Source organism: Mobula hypostoma, chromosome 25 (genome assembly GCF_963921235.1).
Source record: "Mobula hypostoma chromosome 25, sMobHyp1.1, whole genome shotgun sequence".
Lineage (NCBI taxonomy): Eukaryota > Metazoa > Chordata > Chondrichthyes > Myliobatiformes > Myliobatidae > Mobula > Mobula hypostoma.
In genome coordinates this window covers 43,631,472-43,656,919 of record NC_086121.1, presented here as the reverse complement: position 1 = coordinate 43,656,919, position 25,448 = coordinate 43,631,472, and the positions used below count along the sequence as shown (strand labels likewise).

Sequence of the window (25,448 nt, the reverse complement as noted above, 5' to 3'; positions counted from 1 at the left end):
GCATGACAGCACCTCCACTTCCTCAGGAGACTACAGAGATTCGGCATGTCATCAAAAACCTTGGCAAACTTCCACAGATATGTGGTGGGAAGCATGCTGACCAGCTGCATTACAGCCTGCTTTGGGAACACCAATGCCTTTCAGTGAAAAATCCTACAGAAGGTAGTGGATTTGGCTCAGTTCATCACAGGTAAAGCCTTCCCAACCATTGAGCACATCTACATGAAACATAGTTGTAGAAAAACAGCATCCATCTTCAAAGATCTTCACCACCCAGGCCGTGCTCTTTGCTTGCTGCTGCCATGTGGTAGAAGGTTCAAGTGCCTCAGGACTCGCACCAGCAGGTTCAAGAACAGTTTCTTCCCGTCTACCAACAGGCTCTTGAACAAAAGTGGATAACTGCACACACAAGGTTTCTGGTGTTCCACAACCGATGGTCTCACTTTATGGAATCTTTATCTTGTTATTTTATGCTTCTTATTTATTGCCATTTATTTATATTTGTATTTGCACAGTGTGTTGTCTATTGATCCTGTTTACAGTTACTGTTCTATAGATTTGCTAAGTTTGCCCACAGAAGAAGAATCTCAGGGTTGAATGTATATTCTGGTAATAGATTTTACTGACCTTTTCCAAATCCTTTTTTATTAACCTAGGATATACGGATGGAGGAGTGGAGTTAACGATATTAATGATGTATTCGATGTAACATCTCAGCCTAGCCTTGATTTGTTTGTTTAGATTAGTTCTTTTTTTTGGTTCAGTTTAGTTTAGTTTTTTTTTACTTTGGGGTTTTTTTGATATTTTTTCTTTTTTTTCTCTACAATGTTCAATCATACTAAGAGTTTGGGAGGTCGAATACACTTGTATTATCTGTAGTTTTTAATTGTGTATGTCAATTATTAACAATGTAATCCCAATCTTTCTGCATTAATACTGTTGTTATGTCTGTACATTTGAAAATCAATAAAAAGATTATAAAAGAAAGAAAGAAAGATTTTACTTTGAACTTTATCCTTATTATTTTCTCTTTTGTATTTTGTCTTTTACACATTAGTTGTTTGTCTGCCTTGTTGGATGCAATCTTTCATTAATTCAATTATGGTTTCTTAGATTTACTGAGTCTTCTTCTTCTGGCTATCCATCCCATAGGATGATGATGGTTCCTTTCAGTGAGTTAGTGGGGTACCCCACTCCTCAGAAAGGAACAGTGTGTGCGTGAGTGGATTTTAGGTGAGTAGGGGGTTGCACAGGTCCAGACCCACCCTCTCGACATCCCCTCCTGGATCCAGTGGCATGGTGGGGTCCAAGACAGCTGGGGGAAGTTCTGTTGCAGTGAATGGCCAGACCAAGCTTCGATGCAAGGGATGTCCTTTCCGTGCTTCACGGCACGTGTTTGCTAGATGGCCGTTGACCCTACGAGAGTGTTCATCCGCCCTTTGACAGGTCTTGTTTTTCGTCCTGCAGGGTGTCTAGTCACCCTCCTCACCAGGCAAGCCCGGTGGGGGAGCCGGTTTAGTCGCCGACCACCCGACCATGCGACAGGTAGTACTGGGTTACGTGGTACCAATAGCACTCAGACGAGTGACCTGACCACAGATTTACTGAGTATGCCAGCAAGTAAACAAATCTGTTGGTTATGTATGTTTACATATACGCTCTTTGATAATAAATTCACTTTGAACTTTGAAGTTGAACTTTTGAACTTTGAATTTTGTGCACAGATTATGGATGCCTTCCTATTGCTCTGCATTTTATCCTATCTGCCTATTTTCAGCCATGCTGTGAGATTCTGTAAAACACTTCTGGATTGGAACAGGCTGTTTTCTGGTAAAGGTGTACTTGGAATGTGGGAGGCCTTCAGAAACAAAATTTTGATAGTACAAAGCTTGCATATGCCTGTCAGAATAAAAGATAAAGATAACAAGTGTAGGGAAGCTTGGTTCTCAAGAGATTTTGAGGCCCTGGTTATGAGAAAAAAAGCAGGTACATAGCAGGTATAGGCAAGTAGGAAAAAATGAGGTACTTATGGAGTACAAGAAATGTAAGAGAACGCTTAAGAAAGAAATCAGGGAGGCTAAAAGAAGGCATGAAGTTGCTGGGGACAAAATTGGTCCTCTCAAAGACCAGAATGGAAATCCATGTGTGGAGCTGAAACAGATGTTGGAGATCTTAACTGCATTCTTTACATCTCTATTTACACAGGAGACGGATACAGAGTATTTGGAAGTGAGGCAAAGCAGTATCAACTTGATGGGCCGTGTACAAATTACATTGGAGGAGGAGGTGCTTGCTTTCCTGAGACAAATCAGGGTGGATAAATCCCTGGGGACTGACAAAGTGTTCCCTCGGAACCAACGGGAAGTAAGTGCAGAAATTGCCAGGCCCTAGCAGAGATACTTAAAACATCCTTAGTGACAGGAGAAGTACAGAGGACTGGAGGATAGTCAACGTTGTTTCACTATTTAAAAAAGGCCTTAAACATAAACCAGGAAATTATAAGTCAGTCAGTTTGACATCAGTTGTGGGAAAGTTATTGGAAGGTATTCTAAGGACCAGATGTATAAGTATTTGAATAGACATGTACTGATTAAGGATAGTCAGCATGGCTTTGTGCATGGTAGGTCATGTCTAACCAATTTTATAGAGTTTTTCGAGGAAGTTACCAGGAAAGTGGATGAAGGCAAGGCTGTGGATGTTGTCTACATGGACTTTAATAAGGCCTTTCACAAGGCCCAGGATGGGAAGGGGATTAAGAAGGTTCAGTCACTCAGTATTCAAGATGAGGTAGTAAATTGGATTCGACATTGGCTTGTTGGAAGAACCCAGACAGTATTAATAGGGGGCTGCCTCTCTGACTGGATGCCTGTGACTATTGGTGTGTCACAGGGATCGGTGCTGGGTCCTTCTCAATGATGGAGTTTAAGAGGCTTTTAAACAGACACAAAAATGTGAATGGAATGGAGGAATATGGATGATACTCAGCTAGGGGATATTTAGTATAAATGGGCATCAAGAGCAGCACAACATCATGGGCTGAATGGTCTGTCCAGTTCTATGTTCTATATTTGGTGCAAAGACATTGAACTACATATCGACAGTTTTGATCTCTGTGAGCATAGTTGTGTTAGGATGTATTCTGGAGTAGGATTATATAGTAAATATTAAATTATTAGCAACCAATTATTAGCAACCATTTTTCATATTTGTATATGGATTGTGGGTTGAATTCAAAATGCAGCTCAGAACAGTAAATTGCAGACCAAGTAACATCCACATAACTGGTATATGTCTGCATATGCATGAATGCAATTGATACCCCATTACATGAATAGGATTCAGAGACCACAGTAATTAATACTCAATTTGGGTGTATTGGTGGGAAGATCTAGGTATTTGAAAATGACAGATTGACTCAGAATAAGCATTATGAGGGCATTGCAACTATAGAAATTGTCCTCTTACCTTTGCTTCTTAACATATAAAAATGTGCTGTAATATTCAGTTGGGGCATCTCTGTCTGTCTCACTCAGACTCTAAAACATTGTCAGCTTGTGTGTTTGTGTGTGTTCTGAGTAAAAGCTCACTTAATATCTACCATCTGCGTCTCTCCAGTGACCTTGTTCATGTTACAACAGTTTTACTGCACCTATAATCGCAAGTAGGGAATATTCCATTGCATGACCTCCAGCTTATGACTGTAGGAGTACCCATCCTCAGCTCAGATCCTGAAGCAATTGCTACATTTGCTGCTCTGGATTATATTGTTGAAGAACTTAGCACTGGTAATATCATTTCACACCTGATGAAGCTAGCTGGGCTTCATTTTTTATTTTGCAGCTGGTCATTAATTGGCACTCTTAAGACCATAAGACCATAAGATATAGGAGCAGAATTAGCCCATTTGAGCCATTGAGTCTGCTCCGCCATTTCATCATGGCGGATCCATTTTTCCTCTTACCTCCATTCTCCTACCTTCTCCCCGTATTGCTTCATGCCCTGACCAATCAAGAAGCTATCAACCTCTGCCTTAAATATACAAAAATACCAGTCCTCCACAGCTGGCTGTGTCAATGAATTCCACAGATTCACCACTCTCTGGCTAAAGAAATTCCTCTTCATCTCTGTTCTAAAAGGATGCCCCCTCTTCTGAGGCCATGTCCTCTGGCCTTAAACTCTCCCAACATAGGATGCATCCTTTCCACATCCACTCTATCAAAGCCTTTCCCCATTTGGGCGCCCCTCCAGAGCCACCAAACGTTCCTCATATGATAAGTTGTTCAATTCTGGAATCATTTTCGTGAATCTCCTTTGAACCCTCTCCTGTTTCAGCACATCCTTTCGAAAATAAGGGACCCAAAACTGTTTACAATACTCCAAATGAAGCCACACCAGTGCTTTATAAAGTCTCAATATTACACCCTTTTGTAGTAGAAGGGTTACTTTGCCATTCCACAATATTGTCTAAATCCTGCTGTGAACATCATTCTCTGAGGAATTCAGAGTAGTGATGAGCAGTGGAGCGTGATTCCAGCTTTGTAAGTTATCAGCTCATCTCAGGTCTCAGAATGTGACATTTGTTCCCACTGGACAGTTTCAATTCAGGAACCAGCCAGATCCATAGAATGGAAGCCCAGTTACTGTTCAAAATTCATCTTAAGTCCTTCACAAAGACCATTTTGTTCCTCTATAGTTGTAACTTTTAAGTTGATTAGCATAATTTTATAATGTACTGGATGAAATTTTAAAGAGCATTGATATTGTAGTCAAAGTTTTCATTATTTAGAATGGGAGATAAATACTCATGGCAAAATCCAGTAAAATATTCTAAAAACAAATAATTCAGTTAATTACCATTTGAAAAATATTCAGAATTAATAAAAATGGTAATAAATGTTAAAATAAAAAGTAATACTTACTGGTGATGCAGTGTATGATAACAGTTAGAAATGCCTGGGATTAAACAAAGACTTGTGTGAAACAAAATCACAACATGCTTGGCTTGTAAATAAGTACGAAAATTGTTGGTTCAGTAACTCAAATGAAACTCACATCTTGTTATTTTGCAATAATCTGAAGCAATAAAACATAGAGCACAATGCCACAGTACAGACCCTACATGATGTTGTTGCAACCTTATAACTTACTCTAAAATCAATTTAAACCTGCCCTCCACTTTTCTGTCATTCATATGCCTAACTAAGAGTTTATTTAATGTTCCTAATGTATCTTCCTCTGCCACCAGACTGGGCAGTGCTTTTCATGTACCCACTGCTCTCTGTGTATGAAAACGTATCTCTGACATCTCCCCTGTGCATTAAAATTATGCCCCTCGTAAATATTAGCCTTTTCCACCCTACTAAATGGGTATACATCTTGTACAATTTTATCAAGTCATCTCACATCCTCCTTCTCGCCACAGAGAACAGCCCTAGCTCACTTAGCCTATCCTCATAAGACATTTTCCAGAATCAAAGCAGCATCTTGGTAAATCTCCTCTGCACCCCCTCTAAAGCTACCACACCCTTCCTATAACTGAGGTGACCAGAACTGAATGTAATATTCGAAGTGTGGTTTAACTAGGGTTTTATAAGGTTCCTGATGAACCTCCTCTGCAGCCTCTCCAGCATATGTGTACGTTTCTGTTTCATACTCTCCCACAGAGTAATGCACACAATTCACCAGCTGTGGCCAAATCAATGTTTTATGAAGTTGCACAATAATCTCCCTGCTGTTAAAGTCTGTGTCCTGGCTAATGAAAGTACATATCCCCTATGTACTTTTCAGTACCTTATCTAACTAAACATATTGATTAAAATATTTCACAGCCTCCAAATGGATGTAACAGTTTGCAACCCCAAAGGAAATCAAGAAACAGTGACATCTAAGACATGATGAATTGTTTGCTGAAGTTGTGAGGAATCTGAAGGGCCCTCTCTGTAGAAAATGTTCCTAAACACCAGCCAACCTTCTGAACAGCAGTGTTCAGGGGACCCGGATCCCAATGTGGAAAGGTAGATCTCTGTTGTAATTGACTAATGCATTCATACCACATTGCTCTACCAGAAAAATTGGGTCAGGCAAAGGCCATTCAACCCTTTGAGCCTGCCAGAAAGTAAGAACTTCTTCCAGGACCCTCAAGGAAGGTTCGTTAACCCTTGAAGCTACAGCCTCATCAGCTCACAACATAAAATGTGTCAAACACCATAATCTCTCTTTCTAAACCTTTCACAGAGTTAATGAGTAAACAGTGGACAGAAAATGACCATTTCACATTACTCTATGCTGATAAACTTACCAAGAATACTTTAGCCATTTTCTTCAAACTCTGGAAAAGAAAATTCTCAGTTATGAACTATTAAATATAAGCATCCTGTAAAATGAATGAAAAATACATTTGTATTAAATTTACATCTGCAGTAATACAGTATGCAATATACAATCTTTTCTAGTTTAAGTTTATTGTCATCGGCACATGAACACATGATATAAATGCTGTTTTTCAGCATCAACAGCAGCAGGAGGACATGATAACAAGTCAAACATAAGTTAACATCAGTAGACAAAAGACAGAACACTAAGTGGCCACTTCATTATGCACACCTGTACACCTGCTTGTTCATGCAAGTATCTAATCAGCCAATCATGAGGCTGTAACTCTGCCCATAAAAGAATGCAGACATGGTCAGGAAGTTCAGTTGTTGTTCAGGCCAAACATCAGAATGGGGAAGAAATGGGATCCAAGTGACTTTGACTGTGGAATGATTTGTTAGTGCCAGACAGGGTGGTTTGAGTTTCTCAGAAACTGCTAATCTCCTTGGATTTTCACCCACAACGGTCTCTAGAGTTGACAGAGAATGGTGCAAAAAATAAACCAAAAAAAATCCAGTGAGTGACAGTTTGGTGGATAAAAATACCGTTAATTACAGGTCAGTGAAAAATGGCTAGACTGGTTCAAGCTGACAAGAGGCAAAAGTAACTCAGATAAACATGCATTACTACACTGGTGTGGAGAAGAGCATCTCTGAATGAACAACACGTTGAACCTTGAAATGGATGGGTAGAGGAAGACACTCAACGGGCAGAGACTCAGAGACCACTTTATTATGTACAGGAGGTACCTAATAAAGTGGCCACCAAGTGTGTGAGTAAATAATGTGCTCTGGGCACAGGCCCTATTGGTAATTTGTCATCCGCCCTGAATGCAGTCTCAGGATTTTGAACGTATCAGCAGAACTTCCACAGCTTCTCAGCAGAGTCAAACTCTTTCTCAGCCCCTCAAAATAACTAACCAATTGTAAACTGGGCATCTTTGTAACTATGCCCCTCTGAGCAACTTCCTGGGTCTATCTGAACTGCCATATGTATGTAGATACTTGACCCTGCTATTCTAGACCAGACCCCACTAAATCTTTCTTCTCCAGGATTCTGAGGACATTTAATGAATGCTCTACACAAGGGTTCTGGTTTCCTGGCATTTCAGCCCAGAAATTAGACTGTCCACTTCTCTGTTAAAAAAACTACTGTTACTATGGGAACCAATGTGATGTTCATGCATGTTTGGTCCATTTTCAGATGCTTTATAGGTTAGGACTCCCAACGATCACTACAGTGAAACGTCTGAATCTGGGCTTAAGCTCCTATGGAAAAGTCATAGTTTAGTCCCTTGTAACTACATTTAGTTTCCTCAGATACGCAGCAATAAAATTAATGTTTCCTAAAAAAGCCAACAGCTTCAAAGTTCAAAGTAAATTCATTATCTAAGTACATATCTGTCACCATATACAGCCCTGAGAATCATTTCATTCTATAGAATAACCGTAAGAGAATCAATGAAAGACTGCTCAACTTGGGCATTCAACCAGAGATCATCATTTTAGAGCAAGTAATTCCCTCTTCTGTCACTTTACATGTACAAAAACCTTTTCTTCAGATTGTTCAGTCCAACGATAGGACCATAAGATATAAAGGCAGAATTTGGCCATTTGGCCCATTGAGTCTGCTCCACCATTTCATCATGATTGATTTATTGGACCTCTGAATCCCATTCTCCTACCTTCTATCTGTAACCTTTGACATCCTGACTAATCAAGAACCTATCAGCCTCTGCTTTAAATATACTCAATGACTTGGCCTCCACAGCCATCCATGGCAATGAATTCCACAGCATCTTCATGCTCTGGCTAAAGAAATTCATCCTCATCTCTGTCCTAAATAAACATCCTCTATTCTGAGGCTGTACTCACCCAATTTTTGGGACGTCCACTCTCTCTAGGCCAGGGTTTCTCAATTGGAGTTCTGCGAGATTAAAAAAAAACATCGCTTTTTGAACTTTGCGCAACATGCAATGCCAGTGTTTGCACTACTGGGCGGTGACCGAGCATCCCCGTTAGCAATCTCATTAGAGGTCTCTCAGCCCAATATGCAAGTGCGCAGTAGGACCATGTTTATTTGTTTGAGTCCATTCTCAGTGTTTGACAGGAGATAGGGGAGAGAAAGGTAGGCTGATAATTGGAGAGTGCTGTATTGCATGCAAGGGAGGATGGTAGGCTGATGAGGAGTGTGAAGTGCATTTTCTGAGCATTGAATTGACTCACCCATTTTTACATCTTATTAACCCCTGTGCATTACAGACATGTCTGATGGTCCATTGTGGTGATATTTGAGTTACAATGTTCTGAGTCATTTCACTGCACTAGTGTAACAACGAACACAAAAAAGTCTGTCTTTACAATGAAAGCTACTTACCAATGGATTTTACATGGACTGGTGATCCGAGTTATCCTATTCCATTGTGCCTAGTCTGTGGCAAACAACTTACAAACGCAGAAATAGCTCCAGCAAAATTGAAAAGACACCTAACTATAAATCACAGCCATATGCCACATAAAAGGGCTGGTTATTTTAAACAGCTATTGGAATCTCAAAGCAAACAGAGTAAAGTTTTTGTTGATAAAGTCACAGTTATTAAAAAGACTCAGAATGCAAGTTATTTAGTAGCAGAGCTTCCTACCCAGAAAAGGAAAAGTCACAAAGTTGGTGAGAACCTAATAATGCCAACATGTAAGATTATCATGAGTATAGTGCTAGGACAAGATGCAGTACGAGGAATTGAAAAGGTTTCATGCTCAGGAGTGACAGCATGATCATTGGTGTCTGTAAAGGCTAATTCTGGATCTGCAGACTCTGGAGCAGTAGGGACATGGGAATAGCTGGGATGCAGGCACCTGGGTAGTAGGATACTTCCTGCATCAGCGTTCTCCAGCAGTCGCTGTCACAAGCCACCTGCTGCCACTCACTGACCTCCATATTTGCCTGAGAGCGCTGCTGCTTAAGTTGGCATTTGTAGCTCTTGCCCAGGGCACCATGATCTCTCTTGCCCTGAGAGAGTATCTTCATAGAGTACTGCTTTTGGTAATCTGGAGTTGTCTATGCGAGACACGTGGCCTGGTCAGCAGAGATTCCTGAGTGGCAAAGTGGCTTCAATGCTTAGAAGTTGAGCTACTTGTTGTTGGAGACATGATGCTGCCAGCTGATACCCATGATGGAGTGGAGGCAGTGATAATGGAAGTGCTTGAGGAAGCCGATTTCCTTGAGGTACGTTTCCTTGGCATCTGTACTAATGGTGCTCCGGGATTTGGAGCCGTATAGCAGAGTTGTGATGACGGCAGCCCTGTACACCTGGCTTTCTGTGGACGGACGCAGCTGGTGGTTCTTCCACACGTTTCTGGAGGCACCTGAAGGCACTGCAAGCTCTGGTGAGTCGATTGTCAATGTCCCTTCATACATTATCATCGTTGGAGATGGCACTGCTCAGGTAGGTGAACTGTTCAACCGTAGTGAGAGAGTGGTCGTCAATGATGACCCGAGGTGGATTGTAAACACCACGAGGGAGCTTCTGATGGAGGATCATTGTTTTCTTTATCTGAGCATTAACCCAAAAGTCCTTGCAGCCTTGGCAAATTTAGTGACTGCAGCCTGTAGAATGTCCTCTGAGTGAGTGAGAAGAGCACAGTCGTCCCCATATAGTAGCTCAAGGATGGGCTCTTGCATGGTTTTTGTTCGGGCGAGAAAGAGGCCACTTTCAAACAGTACGATAAGTCGATGTATTGATGACATGTCACATGATGCTGAAGAGGTTTTGTGTGATAAACTGAAACACAACAGGTTCTCTATCCAGGTTGATGAGTCAACAAATTTCACCAATAAATGTCATGTTGTAGCATTTGTAAGATTTGTAAATGATGGTGAAATTCAAAAAAACTTTTTCTGTTGCAAAGAGCTGCTTAAAACAAGTAAGGGCCAATATATGTGTAATGTTTTGTCTTCACAGGTGGAAACAAAAGGTCTGTCATGGGGGAACAGTGTTGGCATCTGGACTGATGGTGCCCATCAAAGGTTGGCTCCAGCAGAGGTTTCATTTCTCTTGTAAGAAAAAGAAAATCCTGATGGTGGCACAATACACTGCCTTCTTCACAGAGAGGTGCTGATATCAAAAACTCTTCGAGATCTATGAAAAAAGTTCTGAATGATGCTACAAAAATGGTTAATTTTATTAAATAAAGACCAGTTCACTAGAGAATGTTAAAAAACTGTGTGAAAACATGGACAAAGAGCACACCAATCTCCTGCTACATACAGCAATCCGGTGGCTCAGCAGGGGAAGAGTTCTCAAAGGGGTGTTTGAGCTGAAAGATGAATTGCAGGAGTACTTTCAAGAAAACAGAAGGCCAGATTTTTCTGAGTTTTTTAAAGATGAAGAATGGCTGCAGAAACTAGCCTACTTGGCAGACATTTTTCATCATATGAACCAGTTGAACAAGTCTCTACAAGGCCCTGGAGAAAATGCTTTGACATCAAGTGACTAAATTCTTAGATTTAATAGGAAACTGAGTCTTTGGAAAGATCATGTTGCAAAAGGAAATCTTGAAATGTTTCCATTTCTGCTTGGGCTTGAGAATGAAGAAGGAAATCAGAAAGTATTGAAAACCACTTGGAGGAACTCAAGAACAAAATTGAATATTATTTTTCCTCCCTTTCAAAGCAAGTGTATGACTGGGGTAGAACCCTTTTTCTAAGTCTTCTGCTCAGTCTGACAACTTGACTTTGAGAGAAGAGAAAAAACTTTTTGAGATGCAGTCTGATCATGCATTCAGGATGAGATGTATGACCTGCCCCTGGATGTACTGGATTTCTGTGAAAGAAGAGTATCCTGCCATTCATAGGAAAGCAATGATCATTTTGCTGTAGTTTTCAACTTCTTACATGTGTGAGCAAGCTTTCACTTGTTTAGCAAGCATCAAGCGCAAGGATAGGGATTGTCTCATTTCAGTTGAAGGTGAAATCCATGTGTGCTTATCTCACATTCAACCCAGAATTGAGTATTTGTGCAGCAAAATACAAGCACAGAGTTCATATGTTGGGCCTATATTTGAGTCTGATCATGTAACTTAGTAAGAAAATGCTTTTTTCAAAGTCTTGTTTACATTCATATTGATTTGGCTTATGGCTTTAGTAACTTTACGATTCAACATTGTCAATAAATTTTCATGTTGTAAATAGCATTAATGAAAATCAATTTGCAACCTTTATTTAAATTAAATACACCAAGCCTACCTTTAGAAAAATTCAATTCCATTTTGGCTTAAGCCAGTTATTTAACAGAAATTTATTATGTTTGCCTTATGAGTTTTTAAAATTTATGAAAGGGAAAGGAAAGAGATTAATTTTAAGAAAGGTAAGGTCAGCTTAACTGCCTGTTTTTTTCAGGAAAGATTGGCTAAAAATTAATTCTCCACTCAAAAAAATCATTCTCTATGTCCCTTTCAGGGTGTGGGGGTGGGGTTCTTTTGAAGACCCTGAGCTGGAGTTACACTCTGATCGGTCCTTTGCAGGAATGGGACCCTGCTCTCAGGGCCTCATGACTGGCTGCGTTTGATATCTCAAGGACGCAGTTTGGAAGACGAGTGCACCTTCAGAATTCTGGGATCTTGTGGCTCTGGGGACATGCTGATTCTAGGCCAGTGCCCCTGACTGAAGCATTGCAGGAGAACACGGAACATCGGGAGCAGTGGGTTAGCTGCCAAGGGTTGTGTGCCTGGAGAGCTGTTCCTTTTTGGTGCTGACTCTCCTAGTGTAGAGCTCGGAAAAAGCAACGGAACAGACTTTTAATATTGTAAATCAGCAAGTTGTTTTGTTATGTCTTCCCTCTTGCTGTGGAACGGGGACCCCTCTTTTTCCCTTATTAGGGAGACAGAGAGCCTGTGGTATATCAAATTACTAGGTGAATTAGTAGCTTTTAGGGTACTGCAAGTCTGTGTCTGTAATGATGCTTTGCTGCACACCTGAGTGCTCAGTGGAGGGCGCTGATGCTTTTTTGCTGGTGGGGGTGGGGGTGCGTCATTGCCTTGCTGCTGCGTGGGAGAGGGAGTTGGGGGGAGCTTTAGGGTTCTAACGTTTTTACTGTCATTCATACTTTGGGGCACTCCTCTGTTTTTGTGGATGTCTGTGAAGAAAAAGAATTTCAGGATGTATAGATTATACATTTCCCTGACATTAAATGCACCAATTGAAACCTACTGAACTATTGAAAAGAGCATTGACAATTACTTTTGGATTATTATACCTACATCTTCGCCGGCTGGTGGAGTAGTGGCATCAGCATTGGAACTCGGAGCGAAGGCTCCCAAGTTCGAATCCAGCCGGCTCCCTTGCACACTTTCCAACCGTGCTGGGTTGAGCGTCAAGCTAGCAACTCGGCCTCATGAAAATAAGAAAGCCTACTAATAAAACGCCATCATGACAGTGTCCCGATGACCCCACTCGGAGTTAAGGGCTTTCTTCTTCTTCTTCTTCTATACCTATATCTTACTGATCACACTTATGTACCATGAGCTGTAGATATAATAACTTTTATGCAGGAGTTCCCTCAGGCCTGAAAATCATTTCAAGGGTTCCTCCAGGGCAAAAAGATTGTGAAAGGTTGCTCTAGGCCTTTCAATATTCAATAGGTTTCAATGAGATCCCTTCTCATTTTTCTGAATTCCAGTGCGTACAGGCCCTGAACCATCAAATGCTTCTCATACAGTAAGTCTTTTGTTCCAGAATCATTCTTGTGAGCGTCATCTGGTTTGCCTCCAATGCCAGCAGATCCTTTTTTACATAAGAGGCCAAAAACTCCTCAGAATACACCAATGCCATATAAAGCGTCGGCATCACACCTTTGGCCTTATATTCTTGTGCTCTCAAAATGAATGCTAGCTTTGCGTTTGCCTTCCTTATCATCTGCTCAACCTGCAATAGACCATTCGGGAATCCTGCGCAACGATTCTGGTTTAAGATGGTGCTACTGAAGATGGGCGACATTTTACTGGTAGTTCAAAAAGCTAGAAATATGACTGAATACGTAATAAATAATGCTTTTTCTGTGGTAAATTGTGGAAAACAACCACCACAAAAAATGAAAAGGCGAGCGACTGTGAGGCTGACTCGAGGGACGAGACAGGCGAGAGCAATGCAAAGTTGAAGCATGGCATGCTTGAGGAGAAGCAGATGGAGCGAGGTAGAGGCATGTTTGAGACAGAGTCAGAGATAGAGTTGGAGTGAGTGAATCAGAGGAAACAAAGCGCAGGAGTTTCGAGTTCATCCACCTAATCCAGGAGCGAGGTTGGGTCAATCTAAGTGCTGAGCCAATTTGGAAAAGTCATTTATGGGTCTGAATGTGGTGGTGACCATGGGCTGGGTGGCGGAGTCCAGGCCTAGAGTGTATTGATGCAGCAGGGCTCAGGTCCCGGTGCGGGGAACAGCCTGGTGTTTGGACAATTTAAATACCGGCTCACATAGACTGAACAGTTCAGGCAATGGGACTGGAGGGAAGGGTTGACTGATTCTGCGCACTCTTCCATGATGCTTTCTCCGCTCTCTGTGGTACTGAGTCTGTGAGACTACTCTGGCTGCTCCAGGCTTCGTATCTGCCAGCTTCACAGCGATTCGTCCCGCTATGTGATGAACTGCTCTGGGCCTACAATGGCTGCTCCAGGCTTCGTATCTGCCAGCTTCACAGCGATTCGTCCCGCTATGTGATGAACTGCTCTGGGCCTACAATGGCTGCTCCAGGCTTCGTATCTGCCAGCTTCACAGCGATTCGTCCCGCTATGTGATGAACTGCTCTGGGCCTACAATGGCTGCTCCAGGCTTCGTATCTGCCAGCTTCACAGTGATTCGTCCTGCTATGTGATGAACTGCTCTGGGCCTACAATGGCTGCTCCAGGCTCCGGGCCGATGGACTCAGATTCATTCTCTGCGCTGTTGCTATTTGCATGATTTGTGTTTTTTTCTCTCTCTCTGCACATTGGGTATTGGTCTTTTTTTAAAATTGGATACTTTCTTGTTTCTTGTTTAGTGGCTACCTGTAGGCAGACAAATCCTAATGTTGTTTAATTTATACATACCTTGATAATAAATGTATTTTGAACTTGAACAATGACTCCCAAGTCCCTTTGCCCTTCTGATTTTTAAATTTTCTCCCCGTTTAGAAAACAGTCTATGCTTTTATTCCTTCTCTTCCAAGAGGACCATAACTTTGTCATAAGATTAGAGGCTTAAATGCCTCGATGACAAGGAGAGCTATGTTGTCTGGGGTCAGGCCTTGTGCTTTGACTCTTGGTAAGGTTACCCATGCTCAACAGGTTAAAGAGTAGAGGACAGACTAAAAGTGGTCCACTGGTCCTTTAGGTACAACGGTTCAGCTCAGGGCTAACATCCCTGACTGATCAAAAAAAATGCTACAGAAACAACAACGAAGAATCCTATATCTGTGTGCAACAGAATTCCTGAGTCTCCACCCGGGATTTCATGAGTGACAGTCGTGAAAACTAAGAGGAAGCCGTTGGCATGATGAAGGATGTCTTGAACACTGGCATGATCAAGACAAAAGTTGTTTTTTGGAATCTATGAACCATGTAGAATACTGGAAAGCTAGCACAAATAAATGCACCAACGCATCGTTACATCCTACATCTACTGGGTTGTAGTGAAAGGAGATGGACAGGGTCTGGAAGCAACTGCTGAAACAGTTTTATACTCAGGAAGGGAAGATGGTCAGCATCATGATGGTGTGGCTGTCCTTTGGAAGAAGGGCAGCGACAAATGCTTGCTGGAGTGGAAACCAACCAACAGCAGGCTGATGAGAGTCAGACTGAGAGAGAAGCAAGTGTGATCCGGTGCTATGCTCCAACTAACGATAGTGACATTGAAAAAAAAGGATGTTTTCTACGAACAGCTGCAATCAGAGGTAGAGTTACCACTACACCATGACGCAATCATTGTCATGGGATATCTAAACACTAAAATGTGAAATAACAACTCACACTTCACTGGGGAAATAGACATGCATGGATGTGGAATGATGAATAACAATGGTGAAAGACAGGTGGAATTCTGTGCCATGAATGATCTGGCTATAGGAGGGACCCTCTTTCCACACTGTGAAATTCACAGGCTGTCATGGTTCTCACTCAATGGACGTGACAAGAACCAGTTTGACCATTTAATGATCAATGATTCGTGGAGATGATCCTTGCAGGATATAGAGGTGAACAGATGAGCAGATATAAGAAGTGAACACCACCTTATTGTAGCAGTGATGACATTCAAGCTGAAGAGCACTGGGACCAGAACACACATACAAAGACTTTTTGATCTTGAAAAGCTCAAAGGGACCAGTGTGAAATCTGCCTTCACCATTCAGCTTAAGAACAGATTCCAGCACTTGGAAGTCATTGACGAGCATATGCCAGTAGACAGGTTTGACACAATGTAGAAACGGATTGCCTCAGTCTTCAAGGAGAGCAGCAAGGCTTGTCTAGGTTACAGAGCTCGAAAGAAGAAAAAAGAATGGGTACACCAGGAAACATGGCCAGCCTTAGAAGAAAGTGTTAGATGCAATGTCAACACTAATTAAGGAGAAACTTGAACTTGCATATACGGAAGCTATCAAGAATGTGAAGAGGCTTGTAAGAAAGGATAAGAGAGTCGACATGGAAGACCTTGCAGAGGAAACTGAAGAAACAGCCTATCAAGGTGATCAGGGAAATATAGACAAGATTTCAAAATTGGAATGTGGAAAATTCCAGGCCAGATCCAATGGTCCCATGAAGATAAGAATGGGTGCTTTAGACAACTGAGAAAGAGCAAGAAGCATGATGAAGGATGTATTCCAGGGAATTATTAAGTAGATATGGATAATCTAACATACAAGAGACTGAAGAGGACCTCAGCGTCAACACAGATCTGCCCAAGAGTGAAGAGATAAGACCATAAGACACGGGAACAGAACTAGGCCATTCAGTCCATTGAGTCTGCTCCGCCACCCCATCATGGCTGATCCTGGATCCCACTCCACCCCCTATACTTGCCATCTCACTATATCCTTTGATGTTCTGACCCATCAGGAAACAATCAACTTTTGCCTTAAAGATATGCACGGATTTGACCTCCACCGCAGTCTGTGGCAGAGCATTCCACAGATTTACTGCTCTCTGGCTAAAAAAGAAATTCCTCTTTACCTTTCTGCTGAAGAGTCGCCCCTCAATTTTAAGGCTGTGCCTTCCAGTTCTGGATACCGCTACCATAATAAACTTGATTCTGATGCCATAGGAAACATCCTTTCCACATCAACCCTACTTGCTTCTATCAACATTCGGTGGGTTTCAATGAGATCCCCCCGCATTCTTATAAATTCCAGTGAGTACAGGCCGAAAGCTGTCAAACACGCCTCAACTATTACATAGAACCATAGAAAGCCTACAGCACAATACAGGCCCTTTGGCCCACAAAGTTGTGCTGAACATGTCCCTACCTTAAAAATTACTAGGCTCTCTATTTACATAGCTAATTACATAGCTCTCTATTTTTCTAAGCTCCATGTACCTATCCAAAAGTCTCTTAAAAGATCCTATCGTATCTGCCTTCATTCTCGTTGTTAACACCTTCATTCTCGAAATCATCTTCGTGAACCTTCTCTGGACTCCTTCCAATGACTGCGCATCTTTTCTGAGATATGGGGCCCAAAACTGTTGACAATACTTGAAGTGTGGCCTGACTAGTATCTTATAAATCCTTAACATTATCTCCTTGCTTTTCTATTTTATACCCCTTGAAATAAATGCCAACATTGCATTTGCCATCTTTACCAACCTGTAAATTAACCTGCCAGGAGTCTTGCAGTCCTAAGTCTTCTGCACGTCTAATGTTTGAACCTTCTCCCCATTTAGATAATAGTCCGCACTATTGTTCATTTTACCAAAATGCATTATCATACATTTCCCAACACTGTATTCCATCAGCCATTTTTTTGCCCATTCTTCCTACTTGTCTAAGTCCTGCTCCAATTGCATTGCTTCCTCAGCACTACCTACCCCCCCACCAATCTTCATATCATCTGCAAACTTTTCCACAAAGCCATTAATTCCATTATCTAAATCATTGACAAACAATGTAAAAAGCAGTGGCCCCAATACTGACCACTGAGGAACACCACTAGTCACCAGCAGCCAACCAGAAAAAGTCACTATAATTCCCACTCGCTGCCTCCTGCCTGTCAGCCATTTTGCTAACCATGCCAGTATCTTTCCTGTAACGCCACAGGATTTTATCTTGTTGAGCAGCCTCATGTGTGACACCTTGTCAAATACCTTCTGAAAATCCAAGTAAATGACATCCACTGCCTCTCCTTTGTCCACCTTACCTGTTACTTCCTTGAAAAACTCCAACAGATTTGTCAGGCAGGATTTTCCTCAACAGGAACCATGCTGACTTTGACTTATTTTATCATTAGTCTCTAAGTACCTTGAAATCTCACTCTTAATAATAGAGTTCTACAGTTCCCCAACCACTGAGGTTGGCCTATAATTTCAATTCTTTTGCCTTCCTCTCTTATTAAAGAGTGGAGTGAAATTTGCAACCTTCCAATCCTCTAAGACCATGTCAGAATCAAGTGATTCTTGGATGATCATGACCAATGCATCCATTATCTCTTCAGCAACCTCTCTCAGGACTCTGGTCCAGGTGACTTCTTCACGTTAAGGCTTTTGAGTTTGGTGCAGTGCTAGTGTCTTCCACAGTGAAGACAGATGCAAAGTACCCATTAAGTTCATCTGCCAGTTCATTGTCTCCCATTACTACCTCACCAGCATCATTTTCTGGTGGTCCAATATCAACTTTCACCTCCCTTTTACTCTTTATATAACTGAAAAATCTTTTGGATCTCACTTTATATAATTGGCTAGTCTGCCCTCATATTTCGTCTTTTCCCTTCTTATAGCTTTTTCAGTTGCCTTTTATTGAATTTTAAAAGCTTCCCAATTGTCCAACTTTCTGCTCACTTTTGCTACCTTATATACCCTTTCACTGACTTTTATGTGGTCCTTAGCTTCCTGTTAGCCACAGTTGTCTACCACTGCCATTTGAGAACTTCTTTCTCTGTTGGGCATATCTATCCTGCACCTTGTGGACTATTCCCACAAACTTCACCCATATCTTCTCTGCTGTCATCTCCACCAGTATCTTCCTCCAATCCACCTGGGCAAGCTCCTCTCTCATGCCTCTTGTTACATACCCCATGGGTATCTTGTGACTGTCTTATGACCATGACGTAATGGTTTTGTGGTGGTGGGGTGATGTAATTTTCCCGCTAGTGTGCGGTCACATGATGTAATTTTCCCGCCAGTGTGAGGTCACATGATGACCTGTTCTCAACAGGTATATAAAGGGAAACCCTGTTGTGACGCAATTAGTTTCAGTTTAGTTTTGTGTTAGTTCGTCAGTTACTCCATTATGATGTGTACTTGTCTCATGACGCAGTTTCGTTTTAAAACGGAGTTTTCCTTTCTATTTTAGGGTGCAAAGATTGGTGCCGGCAGTTTCATCAATTGCTGCCAGGTTTGTGTCTTGCATCTATAATTTTTCCTTTACAGTAGTACTAGAGAGTGAAGACCTTACGAAAGGAGAGGAACCTGAAGGATCGGAATAAAGTTGGAGTCATTCGGCGGTTTAATGAAGGATCAATCTTATTGAGGTGAGGATTCATTCAGAATATGGTGACCTGTATCTGAGATAACTCCTGCAAAAGCAGGGAAGGTTGTGCAGTGTTCACTCGCCAGGAAAAGGTCAGTTCCTTTAAGCCGTTTTATTTCCTTCGTCGTGAATCCTTTGGAGAATCAGCAGTAATGTCACGTCTTCGAAGAAATCCATTTCCAGAGAAGTCTCTCCTTGTTGACTCTGTAAATCACTTGGACTTTCGAATTTACCATTTTAAGAACTGTTTTCGAATTTACCCTTTTAAGAACTGTTTCAGAGTTGCCGTATAGCAGTTAACTTCTGGTTAAGTTAGTTGATTAAATATTTTTCCACTATTGTTGAGCAGAGTTTAAAAAATGTTTGTTTGTTTATAAAACCTGACTCAATGATATATTCATTGTTGCTGGTCACGTGACACTCTGTAATTCCCTTTACTCCATTGCAATACTGATACATGTGAGTTATGCTTCACCCTCTGAAATTGCAGAATGAATTCAATCATATTGTGAATTGGGATGATGTTTTTGCAGGGAAATGTACTATGGACATGTGGTCGATGTTTAGAGATCTCTTGTGGGATGTAAGGGATAAATTTGTCCCGGTGAGGAAGATAAAGAATGGTAGGGTGAAGGAACCATGGGTGACAAGTGAGGTGGAAAATCTAGTCAGGAGGAAGAAGGCAGCATACATGAGGTTTAGGAACCAAGGATCAGATGGATCTATTGAGGAATATAGGGAAGCAAGAAATGAGCTTAAGAAGGGGCTGAGAAGAGCAAGAAGGGGGCATGAGAAGGCCTTGGCGAGTAGGGTAAAGGAAAACGCCAAGGCATTCTTCAATTATGTGAAGAAAAAAAGGATGACAGGAGTGAAGGTAGGACTGATTCGAGATAAAGGTAGGAAGATGTGCCTGGAGGCTGTGGAAGTGAGCGAGGTCCTCAATGAATACTCCTCTTCGGTATTCACCAATGAGAGCGAACTTGATGATGGTGAGGACAATACGAGTGAGGTTGATGTTCTGGAGCATGCTGATATTAAGGGAGAGGAGGTGTTGGAGTTGTTAAAATACATTAGGACAGATAAGTCCCCGGGGCCTGACGGATTATTCCCCAGGCTGCTCCACGAGGCGAGAGAAGAGATTGCTGAGCCTCTGGCTAGGATCTTTATGTCCTCGTTGTCCACAGGAATTGTACCGGAGGATTGGAGGGAGGCGAATGTTGTTCCCTTGTTCAAAAAAGGTAGTAGGGATAGTCCAGGTAATTAAAGACCAGTGAGCCTTACGTCTGTGGTGGGAAAGCTGTTGGAAAAGATTCGTAGAGATAGGATCTATAGGCATTTAGAGAATCATGGTCTGATCAGGGACAGTCAGCATGGCTTTGTGAAGGGCAGATTGTGTCTAGCAAGCCTGATAGAGTTCTTTGGTAACCAGGCATATAGATGAGGGTAGTGCAGTGGATGTGATCTATATGGATTTTAGTAAGGCATTTGACAAGGTTCCACATGGTAGGCTTATTCAGAAAGTTAAAAGGCATGGGATCCAGGGAAGTTTGGCCAGGTGCATTCAGAATTGGCTTGCCTGCAGAAGACAGAGGGTGCTGGTGGAGGGAGTACATTCAGATTGGAGGATTGTGACTAGTGGTGTCCCATAAGGATCTGTTCTGGGACCTCTACTTTTCGTGATTTTTATTAACGACCTGGATGTGGGGGTAGAAGGGTGGGTTGGCAAGTTTGCAGACGACACAAAGGTTGGTGGTGTTGTAGATAGTGTAGAGGATTGTTGAAGATTGCAGAGAGATATTGATAGGATGCAGAAGTGGGCTGAGAAGTGGCAGATGGAGTTCAACCCAGAGAAGTGTGAGGTGGTACACTTTGGAAGGACAAACTCCAAGGCAGAGTACAAAGTAAATGGCAGGATACTTGGTAGTGTGGAGGAGTAGAGGGATCTCGGGGTACATGTCCACAGATCCCTGAAAGTTGCCTCACAGGTAGATAGGGTAGTTAAGAAAGCTTATGGGGTGTTAGCTTTCATAAGTCGAGGGATAGAGTTTAAGAGTCGCGATGTAATGATGCAGCTCTATAAAACTCTGGTTAGGCCACACTTGGAGTATTGTGTCCAGTTCTGGTCACCTCACTATAGGAAGGATGTGGAAGCATTGGAAAAGGTACAGAGGAGATTTACCAGGATGCTGCCTGGTTTAGAAAGTATGCATTATAATCAGAGATTAAGGGAGCTAGGGCTTTACTCTTTGGAGAGAAGGAGGATGAGAGGAGACATGATAGAGATGTACAAGATAATAAGAGGAATAGATAGAGTGGATAGCCAGCGTCTCTTCCCCAGGGCACCACTGCTCAATACAAGAGGACATGGCTTTAAGGTAAGGGGTGGGAAGTTCAAGGGGGATATTAGAGGAAGGTTTTTTACTCAGAGAGTGGTTGGTGTGTGGAATGCACTGCCTGAGTCAGTGGTGGAGGCAGATACACTAGTGAAGTTTAAGAGACTACTAGACAGGTATATGGAGGAATCTAAGGTGGGGGCTTATATGGGAGACAGGGTTTGAGGGTCGGCACAACATTGTGGGCCGAAGGGCCTGTACTGTGCTGTACTATTCTATGTTCTATGTTCTATATTATGATCACAGTCTCCTAAGGGTTTCTTTACGTTAAGCTCCCTAATAAGATCTGGGTTATTACACAACACCCAATCTAAGATAGTCTTTCCCCAAGTATGCTCAAGCACAAGCTGCTCTAAAAAGCCATTTTGTAGGCATTCAACGAATTTCCTCTCTTGCCATCTGACATCGACCTGACTTTCCTAATTCCCTTGCATATTGAAGTCCCCCATTACCATTGTGTCATTACCCTTATTACATGCCTTTTCCAGCTTCCTTTGTAATCTCAACCCCACATCTTGGCTACTATTTGGAGGATTATATATGAATCCCATAATGGGTTTTTTACCCTTGCAATTTCTTAACTCCACCCACAAAAATTCAACGTTCTCTGACCGTATGTCACCTCTTTCTAAAGATGTAATTCCACATCTTACTAACAGAGCCACACCACTGCCTATGACTTCCTGCCTGTCCTTTCGATACAAAGTATATCCTTTGATATTAAGCTCCCAGCTATGGACTTTTTTCAGTCACCACTCAGTGATGCTCACATTGTCGTACTGACCAATCTCTAATTGCAACACAAGTTCGTCCACCTTATTCTGAATGCTACACGAATTTAAATACAGCACCTTCAGTCCTGCATTCGCCATTTTGAATTTTGCCTCTGTGGTACAATTTAACTCTTTGCTCTGTCTGCATTTGTACCCAATCATCCGCTTGTCCTTCCGTACATTCATGTTACACCCATCATCTACATGTAACCCTGCTGGCTCATCCTCAGCTCTGTCATACTGGTTCCCATCCCACTGCCATATTGGTTTAAACCACTCCCAACAGCTCTCATAAGTCTACCTACAAGAATATTAGTCTGCTCGGATTCAGGTGTAATCCATCCCTTTTGTACAGGTCCCACCTGTCTCAGAAGAGTTCCCAATTATCCAGAAATCTGAAACCATGGCTCCTGCTCCAATTTTTCAGCACGCATTTATCTGTCACCTCATTCTATTCCTATCCTTACTGTCGCATGGCACAGGCAGCAATCCCTAGATCCCTTGAGGTCACAGCTTCCTTCCCAACTCCCAATATTCTTTTTTTAGGACCTCCTCCCTTTTTCTTCTTATATTGCTGGTACCAATATGTACCTCGACTTCTGGCTGCTTACCCTCCCTTTTCAGGATATTGTGGGTGCATCCAGAAACATCGCAGACTCTGGCACTTGCAAGGCAAACTAGCATCCATGTTTGCTTTTTATGTGTACAGAATTGCCTATCTTTTCCCCTAATTATAGAGTCCCCAATAACTGCTGCCATCCTCTTCTGTTCCCTACCCTTCTTAGCCATAGAGCCAGACTCAATGCCAGAGGCATGGCCACTGTTGCTTTCCCCAAGTAGGTCGTCACCCCCAACAGTACTCAAAAGAGAGTACTTATTGTTGAGGGGGACATTCACAGACTGTTGCTGCAATTAAATCATTAAAGAACAGCAAAGCTCCAGTACATGACAATTTGAATGCTGAGCTGTTCAAAGCTGAACCAAAAGTTGCAGCAGCCATCCTGCAACCACTGTTTACTATAATGTGGGAATGGAGAGAGTACCCAGGAGTTGGACAAAGGAGAGTTATTGGTGGGGTCCCCAAGAAAGGAGTGCAGTGATTGCAGCACTTGGCATGGCATCACACTCCTGTCAGTGCTCAGCAAGATTCTCACCAAAGTCATTGTCTAACGGATTACAGACGCAGTCGACATGTGCTTGAGGATAAAGAAACAGAGGCTCTGTCAACCAGATCTTCACACTATGTGACATCATTGGACAGTGCATAGAATGGCAGAGACAACTGTATGTCAATTTTGTGGACATCAAAAAGGCTTTTGATAGCACCCACAGGAAGAGCCTCTCGCGAATACTCAGATCATATGGGATCTCTTCCAAAATTATCCAAAATTTCCATGCTAACTTCACCTGCACAGTTGAGGACTGCAATTTGAGCTTTGAAGTCAAGACAGGAATCAAACAAGGTTGACTGATGTCAGTGATATTATTTAACCTGGTGATTGACTGGGTTATGAGGCAAACAATGAAAGATAAGCAAAGAAGCATTAGGGGGACTCTTGTCTCTACCTTAGAAGACATTGACTTTGAGGATAACCTCACAATATTTAGCAAAATGTGTGAGGAAACTGGACTAAAGTGGAATCAGTTGCTGCCTTTGGTTCTGATGAATATTTGAGCCTCTGCTAATAGAACCATTGGTTAACCTCTACATGAAATCATAATGGGACTGCCCTTGTGCATGCCATTGGATGTGCCATTGGGAGTTAAACAGATGGATCTGCATAACTTGGATGAGCATAATCTGAACTATTGTTTTACCAGATATCATCAACAGGTAATAGAAGCCCAGCAACCTTGAGCAGACACTAAGTACCACAACATTGAGCCCAGAGATTACGTGGTGGTGCGAACATTTTTAAAAAAAGAATTGTTTGGAACTGTGATTTGAAGGATCATTTCAGGTATTGCTGGTTACTAATATAGCCATTAAGTTAAGGGAAAAGCCATCGTGGATTCAGGCTTCTCACTGTAAGAATGTGCCTAAAGATGTGAAAAAATATATAAAACCACTGAGAGTCCTAATGACAGCGATTGGATTAGCCCTTGTTTTTTCTCTGACAAGTGTAACTGCCATGAACACTTTCTTAGGAACGTGCAAACAGGACCAATGCCTAAGTTGCTGGGTTTGTATGGAGGTCCAGGCACATGTGGAAATGTGCCTGCCCTTTAATAGAACAGAAATGAACTGTTATTTTAATTGGTCCAAAACCTCTGCCCAGGATACGTTGGTGCAACAATGCTGGAACAAAGAAACAAATACCCATTCTTCCCCTTACCAGTATAGCCAGAACCTCACAGGGGGCAGATCGGGTATAAACTTGGAAACGAGGGTTTTAGAGAATGACCTATATGCCTTCAAAGGACAATGCTAACCCTGGAGTAAAAGGACTTAGTGTTGTCCCTGGGAAAGGTAACATTTGCCTATGGAACTGGTAAAACAGCACGGACCTCATTAACATGGCATCAGCATTAGAAAATTTAGCAAATGGAACTGCATATTCTCTCGATCAAAGCCAACAAATAATACCCAAATTGTTGGCAAAATTGGTGGCAGTCTGTACAGTAGCATTGAAAATCCGAATGGTGTTGGACTTTGGTTTATCCAACAAAGAAGGCATGTGTGCCTGGTTGGCCAAGAATGTTTCACTTACGTGCCAGATGAATCTGAAAACATATCCGAGAGGGCACCGAAAGATTAAGAAAGTGGTTGATCAGTTTCACAATTCTAACACTCCAGGAAGACTACCCTACATTAAGGTATAATGATTGGTGTTATAATAATAATAGCTGTTATTCTTTTGTGATTTATGTGTACTATAGGAGGACTAAGAAGGAGAAGATATTGAAAATGAGTAACTGTTGGTCTAGACTAGAAAAGTGGATTTTGCTTAACTGAAGTTCTGAGACTGTACCATTGTATGAATATTTGAAATCATTTTGATTACTCTACTCATATCCAAACAATTGGGATTTCATGATTATGGTGTTGTCATGAAATGACAAAAAGGAAGGGATGTAGAAATATATCTGTTATCTCGATCTTTATGAATTTTTAACTATTGTAAAATCTAATATGAACAAATGGAGTCTATGAAATCCCAACATGTTTTACTGGTCTGCATGGGAAAACTTACACAGGTCTCCAGTA

The 25,448-nt window shown here is 41.9% G+C and overlaps 1 protein-coding gene across 1 annotated transcript in view; it reads right to left on the bottom strand.

The window, feature by feature from the left end:
• The window catches only part of LOC134337688 (mucin-2-like), a 221,663-nt gene that overhangs the window by 102,193 nt on the left and 94,022 nt on the right, over positions 1–25,448 (bottom strand). The window contains exons 2-4 of the mRNA XM_063032880.1: positions 8,247–8,298; positions 6,299–6,328; positions 4,920–4,953 (exon numbers count right to left, since the gene is read on the bottom strand). Of these exons, the coding sequence (XP_062888950.1) occupies positions 4,920–4,953; positions 6,299–6,316 (52 nt within the window). The 5' untranslated portion in view covers positions 6,317–6,328; positions 8,247–8,298. The remainder of the gene's footprint in view (positions 1–4,919; positions 4,954–6,298; positions 6,329–8,246; positions 8,299–25,448) is intronic.